This window comes from Ammospiza nelsoni, chromosome 7 (assembly GCF_027579445.1).
Source record: "Ammospiza nelsoni isolate bAmmNel1 chromosome 7, bAmmNel1.pri, whole genome shotgun sequence".
Taxonomy (NCBI): Eukaryota; Metazoa; Chordata; class Aves; order Passeriformes; family Passerellidae; genus Ammospiza; species Ammospiza nelsoni.
The window spans coordinates 37,991,979-38,008,715 of record NC_080639.1 but is presented as its reverse complement, the minus strand read 5'-3'; the positions used below and the strand labels follow the sequence as shown (position 1 = coordinate 38,008,715).

At 48.3% G+C, this 16,737-nt stretch overlaps 1 protein-coding gene across 1 annotated transcript in view; it reads right to left on the bottom strand.

The window, feature by feature from the left end:
- Positions 1-10,425, bottom strand: part of EPC2 (enhancer of polycomb homolog 2) — a 38,282-nt gene extending 27,857 nt beyond the window's left edge. Inside the window, exon 1 of the mRNA XM_059476331.1 lies at positions 10,041-10,425. Within this exon, the coding sequence (XP_059332314.1) occupies positions 10,041-10,193 (153 nt within the window). The 5' untranslated portion in view covers positions 10,194-10,425. The remainder of the gene's footprint in view (positions 1-10,040) is intronic.
- Between the last annotated feature and the right edge of the window lie 6,312 nt (positions 10,426-16,737).

Genomic DNA, 16,737 nt, shown 5'->3' with positions numbered 1-16,737 from the left:
TACCTAATTTTTACCAATATCATGGAATCACAGAATGGTTTGGGTTGAAATCATCTCAATCTCATCCCAGCCCCTGCCATGAGCAGGGATGCCCCAAACTGCTCCTATTTCCTTTTATCCCACAAACCAGAGCACTTGCACCCTACACACCAGGCTGGGGTTCCCTTAATCTCCAAGTCCCCTGCTGCCACCCCCAGGTGATCTCTGAGAAACAGTTTATCAAACTTGGAATAACTGCAAGTTTTCTGGTTGAGCAGGTTGGAGATGCCCGTGAAAGTTACACATCTTACATTGAAAAGTTCATCTGAAATCCCAAACTCCAGTCAGCAATTCCACATTGGATACAAACCCCAGGACAACAAAGCTGCAGGATTAAATTTCCCTGTTCAATCTTCATTCCTTAAACTACACCATACAAACAAAGCTTCACCTCTTTAGGTTATCTCAGTGCTTTAAACCCAGAGCTCTCCATACAAGTGGGATGAAAAGTAAATTTATCAACAAACTGATCAATTTATCAACGAATTGATCAAATTATTAATTCATTTATCAACAAATTGATCAATTTTTCCTACTCAAAATAAGCTATTTCTAGGCCAACCTGAAGTCAGCTTTCCAATCTACCTGCGCCAAGAACAGAATTAAAATTAAGAAAACAATTTAAATATACTAAATATTTCACTTGTTAAACATTATATTCAAATTGGGACAATTTAAAAAAGGATTTTTTTATCTTTAATATTGAGACCCAGAAGCTGGAAGTACAGAAGTGTAGTGGGAAATGTGCAGACTCATCTTGCAAAGCCTCAGGCTCAGTGAGTAACACCTCTGCCAGCACTTGCAGGAAGAAGTGGCACAAAGCTCAAAAGCTAATTTGGTCAGAAGCCTCAGCCCCATCCCCTCCCTCTCTGCACACAAACACTTTTTTTAGACAACATTCCCAAGAGCAAAAGTGTAAACTCGAGCAGCAGCTTTTGTTGTCTTGTGCAGTTAACCCTTCCAGTCCCACAGAGCTGCTTCCCTCTGCTGTGGGATGGACAGAGGACAGCTGAGGAGTCACACACAGAGCAGGAAACCAGAGCGTGCCCACAAGAATTCCCACCCCTGAGAGCTGAAATTCACCCACTGCTTCATTCCCAATTCATTCTGAAAAGTGAGCATTTCAGTCATTAGCAAAGTTGATAAATGCATTTTCCTACTGATTTGGAAAAGACTTAATCTAAACAGCTCTGATTCCTGACTTCTCTTGCATAGAGTGTCCTCTTAAAAGACTGGATTAATTCTCAAGTAATGCAGGGCACTGGGAAAACCATAAAACTCCAAATACTGAGGGGAAACCAACACCTCCATACCAAAGCTTTCGAGGACAACTGCACTCAGCTTCCCTAAGGAGTTCCCAACACTCAGGGGAAGGAAGCTGGAGGAAACCCACAACAAACAGAAGATGCACCAGTGGAAAGGGCTCTGGAACCACTTCTCTGTTTCACTTTTGGCCATATCAAGTTTTTTCCAACCTTTCTTAAAAAAGAAATAATCACAAGAAGCACCTGCCCCACACTTGCCTTCCACACTGCTGAACTGTGACTGCAGGTCAAAAAATGTGCTAAGGGTTGGGTCAGGGAGGAGAGGGAGGGGAAAGTGAATCACATGGGGCTGCTCCATCCTAACAATTCACACTGGAAGGGTGAAATCCATCCTGGAAAGGTGGGCAGGCCCTGGGGCTGCCCCTGGATCCCTGGCAGTGCCAAGGCCAGGCTGGACAGGGCTGGGATCAACCCAGGACCATGGAAAGTGTCCCTGCCAGGGCAGGGGTGGCACTGGATGGGCTTTAATTTTTGTGTTTCTTTCTGCAGCACCCAACAGAAAAGGAGGAGTAAACATTTCTCTAAATAACTTTAATTCAGAAAAGGAAACAATGTTATTTCAGCCATTCCGTGTCAAATTAGACATGAAACAACTGGGAGATATCCCAAATATCACCCCAAGTGCAACAGCAGTAGTGGCTGAGAACATGAGCAATCTCTCATCCTGTAAATAATGATTACTCACTATTTATGAGCATATGGACACACAACTGTCACTGCCTGTGAAATGTCAAAAACCCCACAGCAACTCAAACTCTGGATTTTAAAGCTACAGTTATTTACACACGTGCCCAGCCTACCAGAACATGAATATAAACTAATTATTAAAAATTAAATTATTGTTAGAACAATAAACTGAATTATTTTAAAATCCTTTTGGAAAAGTTGTTTGTGGTACTAGAAGAGAAATTTGTATTTACTGAGGAGCCTGTGGGGAGCACCTTCACCCCAGCATTCACACCCAGAGTTTGTATTTAACTGAGGTGCACGCACACCCACAGCAGGGAATTTGCATTTTACAGAGTTTTTAACAAATGGTGTTTTCATTGCCAGTGATGCTACCTGGAGTGCTGGAGACCTGAGGAACTGCACAGAAAAAATCCCTCGTTTTATAAAAAACAATTGGCACTACAGTTTGGACAACTTAGAGAAATTAAAACACATGTATAGTAATTGACAGGAATCATTAAAAATTCACAGGAATTATTAAAAATTTAACTACAAAATTCCATTTTAAACCAAATACCTTTAACTCGAGAAACAAGAATTATTATTTTTGTGACTTTCTGCAGTATCAGTGTCTCCCTTAATCACCCGGTCTCTGGCTGCCCCTGCAGACAGAGGGGTTTGTTTCCATCCCAGTCTGGCACGGGCAATCCGACACCACCTTTTTAAGTAGTATGCAAAAGGTACCAAAAATCAAAGCCTTTAAATAGTATATTCTCAAATACTTTAATACCTTGACTCGAAACTAGTCAACAGTACTTTCAAAATTATGTCAAAATGATGACAGTCTATGCTGATAACACTTTTAGTCTCACAAAATTATTCTTCCTACTTCTTACACCCTTATATATACAGGAATTCAGTTCTAGTTCCATTCTTCTCTACTTGTTACAGAAACTTTAGTTCTACAATTGATCTTCACCTCACTGGCTTTTAGGACATAATGTAACATGTAGTTACATTTTAGGACACTCAAGATTTATGTAAATATTAAATTAGTTATTTACCTTTCCAAAAGGTGAAGTGTTGGAATGATAAATATGCTATGGCATAAACAAGGCGTTGTTTATTAGCCTTGTTGGCAAAATAAATTACAAATAACCTTTTGAACATCCAGCATCAGTCAAAATGATCTTTCTTATGAAAAATAATTATGAAGAGAGGTTACTATAAGCAGATTTAATGTCTGTTGATCCAAATTGTTCGAGCAGGACATTTCAACCGGTTTCAGTCAAAACAGAAATCGCACCAAGCCGCTTCCTGCTCAGTTTTGCCAAGCGGGAGCACTGTGAAGTCTGGCACTCAGTAAATCCAAGGAAGCCCCAGCTATTTCTTACCAAGGTTTCCTTAAATTGCAGGAAAAGGAAAGCAAAGCCTGCTCCCGGCGTCCGAGACGCCCCAGGGCCGAGGCCCTGAGCTCGGGAGGCCGATTCCCAATCGCTCTCCTGAGCTTTTGTCATGGAATTGCCCCTCCCGCCGAGGAGCCTTCCCAGCAGGGAAAGCTGCTGCACAAGGCCCCGGTGTGACCCAGTGACAGCTGCGCTGTGTGCAGGGCCCGGCCACGGACCGGCCCGGGCAGCGCTGCCCGCTGGCCCCGCAGCAAACGCGGCTTTATCCCAACCACAGCGCTGAGCCGTCTCCCCGGCGGGACAGTCCCCAGTGCTCCCCGTGAAACGATGCACCATCCTCCGGCTGACCCGCGCTGCCTCCGGCCCGCAGCAAACGCGGCTTTATCTAAACCACCGTGCGGGGCTAACGCAGGGCTGAGCCGTCACCTCATTATGACACTGCTCCATCCCTGTCCCCAGTGCTCAGCAAACGCGGCTTTATCTAAACCACCGTGCGGGGCTAACGCAGCGCTGAGCCGTCACCTCATTATGACACTGCTCCATCCCTGTCCCCAGTGCTCAGCAAACGCGGCTTTATCTAAACCACCGTGCGGGGCTAACGCAGCGCTGAGCCGTCACCTCGCTGTGACACCGCTCCATCCCTGTCCCCAGTGCTCAGCAAACGCGGCTTTATCTAAATCACCGTGCGGGGCTAACACAGCGCTGAGCCGTCACCTCATTATGACACCGCTCCATCCCTGTCCCCAGTGCTCCCCGTGAAAGGATGCACCATCCTCCGGCTGACCCGCGCTGCCTCCGGCCCGCAGCAAACGCGGCTTTATCCCAACCACCGTGCGGGGCTAACGCAGCGCTGAGCCGTCACCTCATTATGACACCGCTCCATCCCTGTCCCCAGTGCTCAGCAAACGCGGCTTTATCTAAACCACCGTGCGGGGCTAACGCAGCGCTGAGCCGTCACCTCGCCGTGACACCGCTCCCACCCCTATCCTCATGAAATGATGCACCATCCACCATCACCCTTTATCAAAACCCCCAAAAGCAGAATGTCCCCTCCACCCGCTGGTCGGTTCCTCTGGCTCAGCTCACTCGGGGATCAATGACATTTATCCCGGGTTGAGCTGATATCTCAGCACTTGTGACAGGTTTGCTGATAGGTGTTAATGTGATAAGCCCTAATAAACTGCTCGTGAGGTAGAGACTTGAGAGCAAATCTCGGTCGTGTGTAACTTCAGCCACAACAAATTAAAGTGGAGCTCCTCAGTTTGAGAGCTCCCCAGAGCTCCTGGCCGAGGTTAATTCTGATTCACGCTATCAAACGGGACATTAAACACGGCCAGAGCTGCTGCAGGTGACAGCACAGCAAGGATAAAGGATCAGAGCTGGAAAGTGAAATAACGCCTGGGAAATGGAACTGAAATGGGCACTTGGGAGGAACTGCATAGGGCAATGGGACTTGGAGAAGGGAGAGAAGCACAGGAGGTGAAGGCAGGGAAAGATCTCAAACAAAACTGAAGTTCAGAATTCTGTGAATAAAAATCACAGCCCAGCATTTTGCTGCCTAATGCCAAACATACTTCAGTAATCTCAGCAGCTCCAAATACTCCCCAAGTAAGTAAATAAATACAGGTGCTTAATCTAACTGAGGAATAACTTGCGCTGGGAATTTCACCTCCCCAGCAGATAACCCAGCTGATTTTAGCCAAACAAACCCAATTCCTCTCCTAAGCAAAGCATGCTCTTGATTTCAGCTGGTTTCGCATGGAAACACAACCCTGGGAGTTTCTCACACAGATTCCCATGCAGTCTTTCTGAGGGATTTCTGTTCCACAGAATATTTGCATGGTTGGAGCTGAAGTTATCCTCTGTTGGCCTCCAGTTTTTCTCACTGCTGTCTGAGCTTCTTTGTTCCACAAAGCCTCTCGTTTGTAGGAACTCTGAGGGTTCAACCACAGGTTATGAGTGCACAGCCCACACACAAACATCCAGCTAAGAGCAGGTTCTGTCCGTGTGGGCAGTGATTTATGTGTGTTTGTGTTTTTAAACCCAGACCCGAGTGCATCACACAGCAGCAGGCAGGTACTTCTGAGCAGCAGCTTAAGTAAATGCTCACACATTTGATACTCTCCCAGTTCCCTGTAGCAGAGGGAAATATTCATTATGGATATTTCTGCTGATACAGTTTAACAGGAAAACCAGGACTCGTGCTAAGCTAAAAGCTTACTGCTTTGAAAGGAGAATGAAAAAGCTGTTCCGGGAGTATCACCACCTCAAAGCCCGAGGATGAGCACTTCAAGTTCCAGCATTACAAAAGAAACTGAATGAACCAAGAAAAAAAATAAATTTCAAGTTAACTACTCCCAGTCAAAATAATCAGAAGCGAACGCTGTATTTAATGATCAGAGAAGGCTCATCCCGAGGTGATCCCTGACGGGCTGGGAAGGAAAGTCTCTTCCCACGGGTCCGGAGTCAGCATTTCTGCAGCGCCAAAGCGTCCTTAAGTTGCCATTCCTGCACCTTTCCTGTCTCCCCTCGGGCTGTGGTGCCGTGCCCAGCTCGAGTGTAAATGAACGGATGTGCAAACGAGCGCTGAGATGAAGGCTCAGATAGCTCCGAGCGGGCAATCCCGGGATCACCCGTTCCCACCGCATTTTCAGCTTCCTCACACCTGCGGTGAATTCACCTCCCACGGCCTCCCGTGTGAATGTGCCTCATTACCGAGCACCATTCCGCCTCACAGCGCAACGCAGCAATCTCAGCAATAGCTATTCACATAAAAACACAGCTATGTGCTAAAAAACAAACCCAAGGCTTATCTAGCCCGCAACTTTCTCTCTTTCCAGTCAAAACAATTCATTAGCATTAGGAAATACGAGTCTTACTCATCAGGAGAAAAAAGCAAAGCCACAAGTGTCCCTGCTCGGTTTCTGACCTCCCAAAAGGAGCTTCCCTGCTCCTGCTCAACAGCACCGTTCTCTCAGTGAGCTTAAAAACAAACCCACACAATCTTCTTCCTCAGGTTTAATTTCGAGTAAATTATAAACATTTGTAACATCAACATTGCTACACAAGAGAAACCTAATTCTTTCACAGCCGGAATCTCCAAGTGAGAGAAATGAGCTGCTGATTTGTGAAACGCTGCGAGTGGATATAAATCTCTGAGATACTCATACAGAAACACTTCCAGAATATTCATCACGAATAAATGGACCAAAATCTGCACTTTGATACGTACAAAAGATCAATCACCAGCTAATTAAACCACACGCCTGCACCAGCGAGGCTGGGTTGTAAAGAACAGGGCAGACACGTCACCCGAGCGTTTTAAATCCTGTAAATCTGTAAATAATGTTGATTTCCAGTGGGATATATCCCGGAAGGTGCTGTCTGACCCCGGGACACCCTGTGCTACAAGACCTTTGTGGTGCCAGAGGAGCACGAACAGAAGATGGAGAACAGCAGCCACCCTGAGCCTGCAAACAACTTCCACTCGGGAAACAGACCCCAGAAATGAGGGGGCAGAAATGTTTGTGCAGAGATTTCCTCTCCCTCCAAAAGTCCCTTTCCAAATACATCAAATGGATCACAGCAGTACTTGCTACGAATTAAAGCTGTTTAGGTACTTCTCATATATTTAACTACTGACACCCACAACAGTAGTTCCTAGATTTAAAAAATATTTCATATAATTTTTTTAAAAAGTATTAATTAAGAATTATCTGTGCTACACTGGGAGAAGAACAAGCCATGAATGAAACCATCAGCACACGGCAATGATCAGAATAATCCAAGAATAGCAGTTTATAACCTTGCCTGGCTGATGCATCTCGCACTATGTTTATACATCGCTTCAGTCATTTCATTTTGAGACTATTACATAATATATCAAACAGAGCCACATGTCAGGGCTGAGAAAACAAACCTCACTCACACAGAAAAACAACTTTGTAGGACAACACTAAAGTAGTTTTATTGAAGTATAAATCTAATCTTCTCAATCATTTAAGCAGCTTGTTTGCTTGAACTCTTACAGCAATTTTCCATTAACAACTTTATTTTAAACATGATTTATCAAAATAACAGCAATTTTAAAGAACTAATTTCAATATTTAATGCAACATAGCACTGTAAGACAGATTCTCGAGGCTGAGCAAACCAAACTAGTCTCCAATATTGCTTCATTAGTACCCCAGTGGAATTCCTGCAGTTTCGATACACAGTAAATTAAAAAATAAAAGCCCACCATGCTAAGACAGAGGATTCCTTTTAATACCAACAGTCAGGTGAGAAAAAGCAGCGAGGAAAGTGCGGAGCCTCCTTTGACAGCTGTAACCTCGGAAAAGCCAATCCACAGGCACAGAGGTTTGGCTGAGGCGGAGACACGGATTCATTGAGGAAATTCTGGAGGGTGCATTTACTATCGGCTCTGCAAGTACAGACACATCAGGCGACAGCCTCTGTCTGAGCTTACACAAGTCCCAGGAGCAGAAAATAAACCTTACTCTTACAGAAAAATGTTTGAAGATCAGCAAGACAAAGCAGTATGTTCCGAGGACACCAGAGCTGCGTGCGAGCACTTTCAAAGCTGTCCTGCTGCTCACCAAAACCCCACAAACTTCTATTTACCTCAGCGCACAAAAGCTTTTCCACCCTTTAACACTACGAGCAGAACACACACCACACGTCCAGCCACGCTGAACACCGGCTGGCTGATTTGGAAATTACATTAAAGCTCCGAGGCTCCACACAACGCGTCCGGCTGAGCCTGTGCCATGCGATGCACAGCGAGCAGCAGCAGCAAGAACCGGCGGTGTTAAATAACCCTGAGCAGCACCGGGGTGGCTGCAGGAACACACACCCTGCCCCACACCCGAGCCAAAGCCGCTGTGCTTTGCTGTCCCTGCAGCCCCACATGTGCACTGTGTGTGTGTGCACAGCGCCGTGCCCTCAGCCCCACATGTGCACTGTGTGTGTGTGCACAGCGCCGTGCCCTCAGCCCCACATGTGCACTGTGTGTGTGTGCACAGCGCTGTGCCCTCAGCCCCACATGTGCACTGTGTGTGTGTGTGTGTGTGTGCACAGCGCCGTGCCCTCAGCCCCACATGTGCACTGTGTGTGTGTGCACAGCGCTGTGCCCTCAGCCCCACATGTGCACTGTGTGTGTGTGTGCACAGCGCCGTGCCCTCAGCCCCACATGTGCACTGTGTGTGTGTGCACAGCGCTGTGCCCTCAGCCCCACATGTGCACTGTGTGTGTGTGTGTGTGCAGCGCCGTGCCCTCAGCCCCACATGTGCACTGTGTGTGTGTGTGTGCACAGCGCTGTGCCCTCAGCCCCACATGTGCACTGTGTGTGTGTGTGTGTGTGCACAGCGCTGTGCCCTCAGCCCCACATGTGCACTGTGTGTGTGGACAGCGCCGTGCCCTCAGCCCCACATGTGCACTGTGTGTGTGTGTGTGCACAGCGCTGTGCCCTCAGCCCCACATGTGCACTGTGTGTGTGTGTGCACAGCGCTGTGCCCTCAGCCCCACATGTGCACTCTGTGTGTGCACAGCGCCGTGCCCTCAGCCCCACATGTGCACTGTGTGTGTGTGTGTGTGCACAGCGCCGTGCCCTCAGCCCCACATGTGCACTGTGTGTGTGTGTGTGTGCACAGCGCTGTGCCCTCAGCCCCACATGTGCACTGTGTGTGTGTGTACAGCGCTGTGCCCTCAGCCCCACATGTGCACGAACGCACGGACTGACAGCGGCCCGAACGGCGACACGGAGCTGCCGCCGGGCTCGGTGACACCCGGCCGGAGGAGAGGGAGAAGGGAGAAGCTGGCCCGGACCCGCTCGTTCCCCGTGGAGCGGCTCAGCACAGCACCCAGCACTCTCACGCCGCCACCACCTCCCCAGCCCGAGCGACTTGACAGCCACTCACTACAGGCTTGGCAGGAGTAGCATCAGCTTTAGTCCACAACGCGCCGAGCACCCCGAGCCGCTCCACCGGGCCGGCATCCCGAGCCCGCTGCAGCAGCCCCGGCATGCCGAACACCCCGCACCGGCACAGCACAAGCCCGCTCCGGCATCCCCGAGCCGCCGCTCCGGCAGCCCGGCTCCGATACTCTGCACTCCGCCGCTCCGGCACGGCGAGCCGCTATGCCGCTCGGACATCCCGAGAGGGCTCCGGCACCCCGAGCTGACAATCCGAGCTGACACCCCGAGCCGGCTCCGGCACGCCGCGCCGCACGCTCCGCCGCTCTGACATCCCGAGCCGCTCCGGCAGCCGGAGCCTGTCCGGCAGCGTGCCCCGCTCCGCCGCTCTGACACCGCGCTCCGCCACCGCGCTCCGCTCCGCGCCGCCGGCCCGGCCCGTCCCGTCCCGCCGCGCTCACGCCGAGCCCCCCCCGCTCACCCGCGCCCGGGACGCGCAGCAGAAGATGGCGGACGGCGGCAGGGCCCGCTCGCGGCGCCGGACCGCGGCTTACGCTGCGCCGTTTGCGCAGCGCCCCGAGCGTCCCGCGGCGGAGCCAGCGTAGCGCGCTTGGTGAATACCGGCGGCCGGTTCCCCGTGCGGGGGGTGCCTGTAAACAATGGTGCCCCCCCTGCGCCGCGCTCCCTTACCGATTCTTCCTCCTTCTCCATCCCCGTGGGCATCTGCGGCACGGCCCGGTTGATGGAGACGCAGTCGTTGAGGTCGGGCATGTCCTTGCCGCGGTAGATGGGCAGCGGTTTGGCGGCGTCTAGCGCCCGGGCGCGGAAGGAGAGTTTGCTCATTGTCTCCCCCTCACAATAACACCCCGGGGCCGGGCGGGCGGGGGGGGGGGGGGGGGGGGCCTTCAGTGCGGCCTCGCCGCCGCCTCCCAGCCGCTCCCGCGCCGCGCCCGCGCCACCATGGAGGGTCCCGCCGCCCCGGCGCAGCTCCCAGCGGGGCCGCCCGTAGCCCGCAGCGCACGCCCCGCAGCCCTAGATCCGCGCCGGGCTCGCTCGGTCCGCTCCCTGCGCCATGGCAAACATGGCGGACATTAACCACAGCCGCTCGGCCCTCCCGGCAGCCCGCGCGGCGGGAGCGGCGCTGCGCGCGCAGCCGAGGGCGGGAGGCTGAGGGAGCCTCAGGGAGCCTGAGGGGGGCGGCGGGACCGGGCGGGAGCGGAGCAGGAGCGGAGCAGGAGCGGAGCGCTCCGAGCGTCTCGAGCCGGCCCGCCGTGTCCCCGCCGGCTGCCCACAGTGTCACCGCAGTGTCCCTGCAGCGTGCCCGCCGTGTCCCTGCTGTGTCCCTTCCCGGTGCCCACAGTGTGCCTAGGATGCTCCAGCGGTGCACTCACAGTGTGCCTACAGTGTCCCCGCAGTGCCTCCGCGGTGTCCCCGCTGTCTCTCCACAGTGTCCCTGTATTGTCCCCACAGTCTTTTCCCAATGTCTCCCCACTATGGTCCCCACAGTGTCCCACATTGTCCCCACTGTGTCCCTCACAGTGACCCACATTGTACCATATTGTCCCTGCCGTGTCCCCACAGTGTCCCCACTGTTTCCCCTACAGTATCCACACCGTATGTACACAATGTTCCTGTTGTGCCCTCGCAGAATCCTCACAGAGTCCCCAGTGTCTCCCCATACTGTCCCCACAGTGTCCCCGCTCTCTGGACAAGCCATTGGGTTTGTCTCCTCAGCGTGTTGGTCAATGTGGGCTTAAAGCGTTCCAGCCATGAAAACATCAGGAGGGTTGGCACAAACCAACACTTCAGAAACAAGCTTATGCCTGTGCAATTTTATTTTTTTTCCCAGAGCATCACAGAATATTCAGGGTTGGAAGGGACCTCTGGAAACCATCCAGTGCAGCCAGAGTCACCTGGAGCAGGTGGGTTTGGAATGACTCTGGAGACACCACACTCTCCCTAGGAACCTGTTCCCATCCTCTGCCACCCTCATGAAAAATTCTCCCTCATTCTGAGGTGAACTCCTCATGTTTTAGCTTACTAAACTCCTTCATCACTCTTGCCATCAAAAACAATGTCCTACAACTTGGAACTGAGTAACCCCAAATTCTCACCTTGACAGAGCCTCAGTCCTCTGCCCATCCAGAGCTTCCTGCATTAGTCTGCAAAACCCTCCATCAAAGACCTTTAGTACCTCAAATATTTCCTCACTTCCATTCAATTTTGACACCCTGAGACCAAGCAGCTGCTTCTCTCACCTCCACCTTAGAGCTCTCACAGGAGTTGTCAGTGTTACCTTCTGAAATAAACTGAAACCCTTACTCAAAACTTCACTTTTTGGATCACTGTGCCAACTCTACCTAATTTCCATTTTTTTAAATTTAAAAAAAACAGGTTCAGTCTCTGAATTGCCTTTTATTTTTAGCTAGCTGCTCTGTTTTTTATTTACATGGTTTTGTATAGCAAATACAACTGCTGTTCGTGACAAACACATGATTTACAAAATGAAGAATAAAGAATTGTGTCAGCCAGAGAGAGAGAGAGAAGGAAGATGAAACAAGCACAGGAATACACAGGAGGGAAACAGAAGCAGCAAGAACATTGTGTTCATCAGCCACAGACACAAATTAGCTTGGGAAAGAGATCTGGAAATTGTATTAACTACTGCTATGAAAGCATCAGGTAAGTGTTCAGTCATGTGAACAAATGAAGCTTTAAAAACATGAGAGAAGGAGCAGAGAACAAAACTGTGATAGACTGCACTTATTTATAATTCCCTTAGAGTATTTTTATTTTGTAAAACAGGCAATTCTTGCCTTGGATTAAATTTAACAGGTAAATATTGAAAATTGGTATGGTTTAGCTTAGGATTTATAATTCATCACCGTTTTAGAAGCAGCCAAAGTTCCCAGACCCCAGAGGGGTTTGGTGCCCCTGAAGGAATTGGGGGTGAGCTGGCATGTCAGGGTGGTTGTGAGCTGGATTTCCCACCTGGGTGCCATCAGCTGGCAGAGGTGACATCCCTGGGACAGGGACAGGCAGCTCCTCCTCCAGCACTTAAAAGCCACCACGACTTTGCTCCTTCTGCTTCTGCAAGAACCTGGCATTTTACACACTGCTGGAAGACTTTTCCTCCTTTCAGTCAGCACAGCTGAACAATAGATAATAACAACCTTTTCCCTTTGTGTGCATGTTCTGCTCTTTTTCACTACTTAAATTAAAAAAAAAAAAAAACAAAAATGGAACATATTTACCCTCCAGGTGGCTCTTACTCCTAAACTCATCCCATTATTTTATTTCTACAAGCAATGCAATTTTTTTTTTAAATTATGCCCTGTAGGGTACAGAAAGGGTTTTTTATGTAGTCAAAAAAGCCATTGCACAGAGCTGAACATGGGCAGAACTAAAGTTTCAGCTTGCATTAGTTTAGCTTTAAGCCAGAACCATCCATCTTTTAGGCACATAATCTGATCTCTTCCACTTGTAAAATATTATAGGCTTTCTGAAGAATTGCTGCTGTAAGAAAATTAGGAGCTGTAACTCACCTGTAGATAAAATAATTTACTTTTCATCCACAAATCAAGGAAACAATGTCTCAAACAAAATTTATTTGTTCAATACCTGAATTCTGACTCATCTTCATAGAGATAATGGAATCGAATATGCACATTTGAGCAGTGGATTGACCAAAAATCCTCAAATTTAATTTAAATTTAGAAATGTCAGAGCTGTATAGGCTTGGGGGCTTTATCACATCCTTGCTTTTGCTTCTGCTTCTCCATAGTGACATTGAACACAAGGAATCCTTGTTCTCACCGTAGCTGCTCAAAGCCTGGCATGTTTCTGCAGATTCTTGCAGATTTATCCTGTTTATTTGTTGGTTTGTGGGGTTTTTTTCCCCCTAATACTTCATATTTTGCTGCACTAATCTTTTCCAAGCAAAAGCATCACTTTTGGATGATTATGTCCAAGTAGTATAAGTATATTATTGCAACATAATCCAGTAGGAGCATGTACTACTTCTTTACTCTGTCTGTTACCTTTTAAGTACAACAAGTATTAAATAAATTAAAAGCTCAAAGAGTGCAGAAACAGATTCCAGAATTGATAATGGCCTCTGCCAAGGCACACTGCTGGGTGTCCAAAACCTTCACTCAAGGTGTTAAAAGAGAACTGGAATTTTTAAGGTGTTCTGTAAATGCACACAAATAATCAGCATATGAGGTGTACAAAGATTCATCTCCTGCAATGTGCAGGCTCAGGAGGTGCAAGCAGGAAAGCCATGCTGACAATCCACCAAATATTTGTAAATCCCAGATTCCAGCTCCTTACAGAGGGGTTTGATCTCATGGTTAAGCAAATCCTCACTCGAAGGAAGGAAGGCTGGAATTACCCAGGAGCTGGCTTAGTAACTCCAGCACAAGGGAAAGTGCTGAGCTTTCCAGGAGATCCATGAATGGACGAGGGGAGGCTTTTTAAAGGTTATGAAGTCCTTCTTTCTCCCTGTGTCTGAGAACTCTGATTGAAGTGAAAGGAACCTCTGTCCTCTTCATTTCAAAGGGGGTTTTGTCAGGAAAAAAGAGCTTGATCAAAGTGGCCAGCAAGCATGCTTAGTGCCTAATGCTCAGAGTTAATGTATCATTCCCAACCATTTCTATTTCCAATTATTCCAAGGGTTTAGGGAAGTGGCAGCCTGTGTGTTTTCCCCTCGAAGGTCACCCAAACCTATCAGCCAAACCCTGAAATCCAGTACAGAATAGCTTCCTAGGAGATTTAAAGCTCTGAATGAAAATTATAGAAGTTGAAAACGGAGTTAAAATCTCAAGCCTGACGCCAAATAAAACGAAATAAAAGGGCAGCTATGAAAATAGCAGATTCCCTAAATTACAGCAGGAAGGGAGAGTGACGAAAAGCAGCAGGAAGCTCCTGATTTGAGAGATTTATATCAAAACTATTTGTGTCAAGAAATGGGTTTAAAATGACAGGGAATTGCGCTTTGTGTGTGGAGGTTACCACAGGCGTCGGGAGCTCTCTAAAGGAACCTGCTGCAGCTGTTTCCTGTGCTCTAAAATCTTGGATTCTGACTCAAAAGATAAATCTACTCTTGACCGGGCTCTTTTACAGCCCAATCCAACAAGTGAGTTACCAGATATGAAACCAGAGGAATTTGGGTTGGAATTCTCAAATCAAACCATTGGGCACCTGCAGGAGTGCAGCTCAAACCCCCAGAAATGTGGGTTTTACCACCAGGAAAAAGCTAACTTTACAAAGCAGGGACCAGTGAAGAAAATAATGATTATGAATGGAACTAGAAAAATATTGTTAAAATCAGTACCTAATAAAGATGGTATTTATTCCCTTTAACTTTGGAAAATAAGAGTAGAAAGATTTACTCAATTGTTACTTAGAAAAACATAGCAGAGAAAAATCATGAAAACAAAGTTTACAAATGTATGCAAATTTATCCCAAAATCTCCCACCTCAGAAGGCAAACACAAGATAATTCTTTTTTATTTTTTTATAAATCAGTGCATTTTGAGGAGCTGGGAGCTCCCCAGCTTGTATCAAAAAATTACAGGAACCTCCATCCATGGAGCATTGAAAACTTTTTATTTTTATTCAGATTTCAGAAGCCAGAGTGAAGGACTTGCCATGAAGAGGACTCTGGAAAACTCTGTGCCAGAGGTAAGAGATGCTCCCTTTCCTCCTCAGAGCTCTGTAGTTCTGATTTCAGCACAAGGGTAGGAGTGGGGCTGCTTTCTAAAAATTAGTTTTCAAACAACCAGAAAATAATAAAATCACAGAATCCCAGAATGGTTTGGGTTGGAAGGGACCTTAAAGGTCATCTCATTCCATGGGCTGGAACCCCTTCCACCAGATAAAAACAAGAAATTAGGAAATACACCAAGGGTACTTTTCATAAAAATAAAACCCACCTCAAAGCTCACCTACAAAACCCCAACAACCCTGACAATTGCTGTCTTCTGGGTTAATGGCCTGGATTTAACAATTTTTCTTCCTGATTCACAATGGCAACATTTTCCCTGCCCACCTTGCTCTGGGGTTGGTGTCACTGCTTTGTGCTGATCTGCAGTGGCAGTGTGATATAAATGAAGTGGGAATGTTTGAGAAAACCCTGCAAGCCCCAAAATTCTCCCCAGCTGGGGTAGAACCACGGTGAGAACCATTTCCTGCTGTGCAGAAACAACCCAGGTCTCACTCCTGGGAACAATTCCCTGGTGCCAATTGGAGTCAGGGGATGTTTCCCTCAAAAGGAACATTTTACTTTTATCTGACTGGGATGCAAATCACAGGGAAGCTTCTTGTCACTGGTGTGGGATCAGTGTCACCTCTGCTCTGGACTTCCCCATTTCCTGCAAAATGGGGCTGAGAGCCTCCACAGCAAAACCAGAATCTCTCACAGCGTTGCTGGGCATCAGGAAACACAAATATTTGCTGGGCTGCAAGAGGAGTCAAAAGGAAAATGAAAGTGTTTTGTGGCAGTGAGGAATGGAGACAATGTTTGCAGTGCTCTGTGCACACATTTGTAATAACAAAAGGAAGTTTGGAGCTGTCCTGGGGAGTTATGCAACCAACATGCAGATTTAAAGATGTATTCAAGCTTCACTTTGCTGTACTTCCTTGTCAAAGGGGTTTTTTAAAGAAAATAGCATTTAAAAAGGCACTTTTAGTGTGCAGACAGCAGTCACAGCGAAGCTGACGCAGCATTCCCACTTGCACTTTCATTCAGTGAGATCTGCTGCTGCCGGTGCAGCCAGGTCTCCATAAACACACAAATGCTCTGAGTCTCACCTTCCCAGCAGCTCCTGCTTCCTCTGGGAGCCCTGCTCAGCTCAGGGATTCCTTCTCAAATAAAGGCTAAAGGCTCCCTGGAAAGAGGGGACAGCTTTGCCCCTTGGCACATCCAGCGACTTCACTCCTGTGCTTTTGGGTAAAAACCTCGGTGGAAGGGGCAGCAGTGAGTTTATTTTGGAAGCTGGAAAGGACTTTGAACTTGGAAGGCACTCCTGGAGTGGCAGGACACAGGGAATGGCTTCCCACTGCCAGAGGGCAGGGATGGGGATGTGGAGAAGGAATTGTTCCCTGTGAGGGTGGGGAGGGCCTGGCACACTGCCCAGGGAAGCTGTGGCTGCTCCTGGATCCCTGGAATTGTGTGTTCCTTGTGTCCCAGAGCAAGACCTGCTCATAAAATTCCTCTGAACTTCCCTAAGAAAGAAAGGAAGGAAAGAGGGAGAAGTGGGAACTGAATTGTGGCCATGGGGTAGAGCAGACAGGGCAAGAGGGGCAAGAGGGCACTGGTGAAGGTGAGGAATGGAGATTCCTTTAAATCAGTTCTGACATGTGAGCCTTGGAGGACTGAAAGTGA